The 6,008-nt window shown below is 40.9% G+C and overlaps 1 protein-coding gene across 1 annotated transcript in view; it reads left to right on the forward strand.

The window, feature by feature from the left end:
- The window catches only part of ift140 (intraflagellar transport 140 homolog (Chlamydomonas)), a 41,085-nt gene that overhangs the window by 8,860 nt on the left and 26,217 nt on the right, over positions 1-6,008 (forward strand). Inside the window, 3 exon segments of the mRNA XM_046846424.1 lie at positions 737-868; positions 1,065-1,100; positions 1,413-1,612. Coding sequence (XP_046702380.1) covers positions 737-868; positions 1,065-1,100; positions 1,413-1,612 — 368 coding nt within the window.

The raw sequence follows: 6,008 nt of genomic DNA on the forward strand, positions 1-6,008 counted from the left end.
TGTGTTGTTGTGCTGTTCTCTGACTGGTGGATGTGTTGTTGTGTTGTTCTCTGATTGGTGGATGTGTTGTTGTGCTGTTCCCTGATTGGTGGATGTGTTGTTGTGCTGTTCTCTGATTGGTGGATGTGTTGTTGTGCTGTTCTCTGATTGGTGGATGTGTTGTTGTGCTGTTCTCTGATTGGTGGATGTGTTGTTGTGCTGTTCCCTGATTGGTGGATGTGTTGTTGTGCTGTTCTCTGACTGGTGGATGTGTTGTTGTGCTGTTCTCTGATTGGTGGATGTGTTGTTGTGCTGTTCTCTGATTGGTGGATGTGTTGTGCTGTTCTCTGATTGGTGGATGTGTTGTTGTGCTGTTCCCTGATTGGTGGATGTGTTGTTGTGCTGTTTTCTGATTGGTGGATGTGTTGTTGTGCTGTTCTCTGATTGGTGGATGTGTTGTTGTGCTGTTCTCTGATTGGTGGATGTGTTGTTGTGCTGTTCTCTGATTGGTGGATGTGTTGTTGTGCTGTTCTCTGATTGGTGGATGTGTTGTTGTGTTGTTCTCTGATTGGTGGATGTGTTGTTGTGCTGTTCTCTGATTGGTGGATGTGTTGTTGTGCTGTTCTCTGATTGGTGGATGTGTTGTTGTGCTGTTCTCTGAGTGGTGGATGTGTTGTTGTGCTGTTCTCTGAGTGGTGGATGTGTTTTTGTGCTGTTCCCTGATTGGTGGATGTGTTTTTGTGCTGTTCCCTGATAGGTGGACGTGTTGGTGTTGACGTTCTTCGTGACTCAGGAGCACGGTCTCCTTCTGCAGGACTCTCAGCCCAGACCAGCAGCTGTACAGGGATTACTGGCACTGGATACACCATACTATTATTACACCTGCAAGGTACACACACACACACACACACACACACACACACACACACACACACACACACACACACACACACACACACTCAAACACAAACCATCTTCTCCCTTTTGTTTTTCCATTTTTTCCCCTTCCATTGCAGTCTTCTCTTTTTATTTGCACGTTATTTGTATTCTTTCTGCTTTTATTCTTCATCCGCTCTAATGCCCAGCTCTTGTTTCGGAGAGGCGGAGTCTTTCTTCCACATGTGAGTAAATGTCTCTCTCTCTCTCTCTCTCTCTCTCTCTCTCTCTCTCTCTCTTAATCTATCTCTCTCTCTCTCTCTCTCTCAATCTCTCTCTCTCTCTCTCTCTCTCTCTCTCAATCTATCTCTCTCTCTCTCTCTCTCTCTCAATCTCTCTCTCTCTCTCTCTCTCTCTCTCTCTCTATTAATCTATCTATCTCTATTCTTTTGTGAACCGATTCATTGTTCAAAGCAAATTTACAAGATAAAGCGAATTGAAGTGTTCTCATGAATGGTATTTATTTATTTATTATTTATTATTCTCACTCTTCGTAGCCAGGAGAGCCTGACACAGCGTCCCCAGCCCCTGCCGCAGATCCCGCTCCCGGCCACATGGTGGTGCGACGAGCTCTGCGTGACTTTGTCGGTCTGGAGAACTGTGAGAAGCAGACCAGAGACGCCATGCTGAACTTTAGCTTCTACCTCACCATCGGGGACATGGACGAGGCCTTCAGGGCCATCAAGCTCATCAAGAGGTGCCATGCACACACACACACACACACACACACACACACACACACACACACACACAAATACACACGTGCACGTGTGAACCTTGTGTGTCTCAATATGATGCTACCACCACTCCGCTTCAGTATGTGGACCAATTCAGGAGGGGGGGTAGATATTTAAGGGGCAGTCAGAGTAGATATATAAATATCTAAGTGAGGATATTTTCCATTGTACACATGAACCATATTATTAGCTGTTTGGAATAACAAACACACACACACACACACACACACACACACACAATGACACACCCACACACACTCATGTCTAAAAGCATCACAGTGTGGCACCGATGCCATTGTCCTGCGCTGAATAGCTGAATATTTGAAGTTCTTCTCATTACAAGTGTGTGTGTGTGTGTGTGTGTGTGTGTGTGTTGGAAGTTGTGTACTTCCCTAAATCATGCCGTAGACTGGAATAGCACATTTCCTATAGTGCCTGAACATGGCAGACGTGCAGAAGGGCACATGCCCACCACACACACACACACACGTCTAAAGGGTGTGTGTGTGTGTAAGGGAAAAGCGCTGTTAGGAAGTCGTACCCATTCATGAACAAATAAACAGAATAACATACCCCCCCAACACACAATGCTGGAAATACAGGACCCTTAATTCGAGTGTACAAAGTCTGGTGTGGTTCTGGTTTTGGTTCTGGTTACGTTCAGGTGGACATGTTCTGACTGCCTGATGTTCAGAGATTAAATGGCTTGGAGCAAATAATTTTATGGTTTTAAATAACATCTGAGCAAGAAAAGAAATCAATAGAAATTCTGGATTGTAGGTTCAGGGTTAAGTTTCCTGTCAGGTAGAAAGAAAATTACATAAAAAAATTTATCTTCTAAAGCGGACTTGAACCTGGTTGAAGGTTTGCACACCCTAGTTCTCCTGAACCTTGTTCCATTTGTGAGTCTATTATTAAGTATTTTGCAAGATTTAACCGTCACACTTTATATAGTTCCTGTTAAAAAGTGTTTTTAAGACACAGGTACATGTTCCTTTCGTTTCTATGCAACAAATTCGGTCATGTAAAGGTATGAAGATTTCCTTTGACCAAACAAATCTATAAATGTTCAGATGTTCCACATTATTTCTGTTGATAAATCTTCTCTTAGCATGAAGAACAGCTTTGAACTCTCTCAGCATGTGGAAACTTCGTTTCCTCAAACGTTCAGCTGAAATACTTTGCCAGCTCCAAGAGGTTCTTCACTAGTTGGAGATTTCTTTACAATCCAGTTCATCCCAGTGTCACTCCAGGTGACCGTTTGGAAGAATCTCAGCCCCAGGTTGCCATTTCATGATACTCCACCACCATGCTTCACCAGGCCATGGATGGACATGGTGTTCTTTACAGGGTTTCTACACATTTAGTATGAAATATGTTTGAAATTTGAATTGAGTTACTTCCAGGTCTGGATTAGTTTAGAAAAAAAGCAATTAAAGGCTTTGTCTTTACTAATCTGGAGACATTTGAAAACGCTCCAGCGTCCACACTTTCGTTTTTCAGTCGTTTCTCAAAAGTCACTCCTCCACACTGAAACGTCTGAAAAACCTTGCGTGTCTCAATATGATGCTACCACCAGCATGCTTCACTATGTGGACCATTTCAGGAGTCTAAGTAAGGATATTTTCCACTGTAGACATGAACCATATTATTGGCAGTTTGATCAAACCCACACACACACAGACACACACACACACACACACACACACACACACACACACACTCATGTCTAAAAGCATCACAGTGTGGCACCAATGCCATTGTCCTGCGCTAAATAGCTGAATATTTGAAGTTCTTCTCATTACTGTGTGTGTGTGTGTGTGTGTGTGTGTGTGTTGGAAGTTGTGTACTTCCCTAAATCATGCCGTAGACTGGAATAGCACATTTCCTATAGCGCCTTAACATGGTAGACGTGCAGAAGGGCACATGCCCACCACACACACGTCTAAAGGGACACACTGCAGTGTGTATGTGTGTGTGTGTGTGTGTGTGTGTGTGTGTGTGGAAGGGAAGAGTGATGTTAGGAAGTTGTACCCATTCATGAACAGATAAACAGAATAACATGGTGGCTGAGAAGCGCAAAACACATTAACAAATCCGAAAACAAATTAAAAAAAAAATAGAAAACAATAACAAATGCAAAAACAAAATAACAAATCCGAAAACACAACGACAATTCAGACAAAACGGAACAGGGAGGTATAGTTTGTGAATGAAACACTTACCGATCATTGGACGAGACACCTGTCATTCAAGATATACAGGAAGTACAACAGTCTTTTTTTTTTACTTATTTATTTTTAATTAACCAATTAGCCACATACAAACAACGTGTCAATAACAAATACAATTTACATTACAATACACAGAACAGGTGCATGAAAATACACATATATACACTTATATTTAGGGATGAGAGGGAAAAAAAATAGATAAATAAATAAATAAAATGTATAATAATACTACTACTACTACTACTAATAATAAAATTAAAGTAAAAAGTAAAATAAATAAACAGGGCTATGGTTTATTCTGTAAATCATATTTTTCTATAAAGGACAAAAGATTAAATGCATTTTCCTTTTTAATCACTTTAAGGGCTTTTGTGAAAGAAATAAACTATATATAAAATGCAAAAAAAACCCTGTTGGTTTCACTTTTAAGTATTTAGATTTTGTATATAAAATATTCCCTTTAGAAGTATTTTATCAACAAGAAAGTCGTCTTTGTTATTGTTCATTACAAGTCCAAAGATAATGTCCTTCACAGTGAAATTTCTGGGGTTTGATGAGGAACCTTTGGGTAAAGCCAGTTATGGATATCAGACCATAAAGCGTCTGAGGTAACAGTCTGCAGCAGGAGAAAGTTGGAACGTATGTGTACAAACTAATCTTATGTCATGATTTACTGCAGCTTCTCCAACATCACTGCATATGAATGTACTACCTACTAACCTACTAATTTTCTCCTTGCTTCTGTTTACTTCTGGTATTTTCTTATATTTAAAAGTGCACTAATCGAAATAAAAATAGTTTTTTTTAGAACTTTACACAAGTATAAGATTTTCATACTTCCTGTATATATTGATTTGTTATTGTTTTCTAATTTGTTATTTTGTTTTCGGGTTTGTTATTGTGTTTTGCACTTCTGTGCCACCGTAACATACCCCCCCAACACACAATGCTGGAAATACACTTTATTTTTATTGATAAATCTTCCCTTATCATGAAGAACAGCTTTAAACTCTCTCAGCATGTGGAAACTTCATTTCCTCAAACGTTCAGCTGAAATACTTTGCCAGCTCCAAGATGTTCTTCACTAGTTGGAGATTTCTTTACCATCCAGTTCATCCCAGTGTCACTCCAGACGAGAGCTCTTCCTCATAACATCTGAGGACATTTTTCCTTGCCACAGGCACCCCAGGCTTCATCCTCAGGGATAAACACACATCATTAATTCATCATTAAATTCTGTAAAGCTGCTTTAAACAATGTCCGTTGTAAAAAGCGCAATAGAAATAAACTTGACTTCACTTGACTAAGTATTTCCACACTGTTGATCTGTAGTCTGACTGACTGAGGCCAAATCTCTGATCTTTCTCCTGAAAGGCCGGTCTGTGAAAGTATTGTCCGACATTAATCCGGTCCGTGGCACAAAAAAAGGTTGGGGACCACTGTTGAAAGCCATTTGGCCATGTTAAAGCCCTCCGGCGTCCACACTTTCGTTTTCAGACGTTTCCCAGAAAGTCGCTCCTCCACATTAAAACATCTGAAAACTCTCACGTACACACACTGCAAAAAATGGCGTTTTCAAACGTTTCCACTCTAGAGAGCGTTTAGAGGCTGATCATGTGATCGATACGAGGCATGTTGTGATGTTTTTGGTCTCCTGGCAGGTTTTCTGTCAGTTTTCCTCTCGTTTATTAGTCAGTTTACGTTTTTTTCATCTCCTCCGCATCCTGTTACTGCTGATGTCACGTGTGTGGTGCTCCGTTTTATCCACAGACGTCACGTTATAACACTGAAATAGGAACAAACAAACATTGTGTGTGTGTGTGTGTGTGTGTGTGTGTGTGTGTGTGTGTAAAGGGGAAAAAGAACAGGATTCAATGCAGGTGATGACAGATTTAGGGTAGCTATTGATGGCTATTTTCAGCCCACACACACACACACACACACACACACACACACACGGTGCTCTATTGTGCTGCACAAGTGACACATAGCCGGTTGGATTACTGGTTATCCAAGATCCTTCCTGGTCATGACTTCCAACCTTTGACCTCGAACAAGACAAGTCTGAGTTTTAAACAGGCAGAAACACACACACACACACACACACACACACACACACACA

The sequence above is a fragment of the Silurus meridionalis genome, chromosome 4 (assembly GCF_014805685.1).
Source record: "Silurus meridionalis isolate SWU-2019-XX chromosome 4, ASM1480568v1, whole genome shotgun sequence".
In the NCBI taxonomy this organism is placed as follows: domain Eukaryota; kingdom Metazoa; phylum Chordata; class Actinopteri; order Siluriformes; family Siluridae; genus Silurus; species Silurus meridionalis.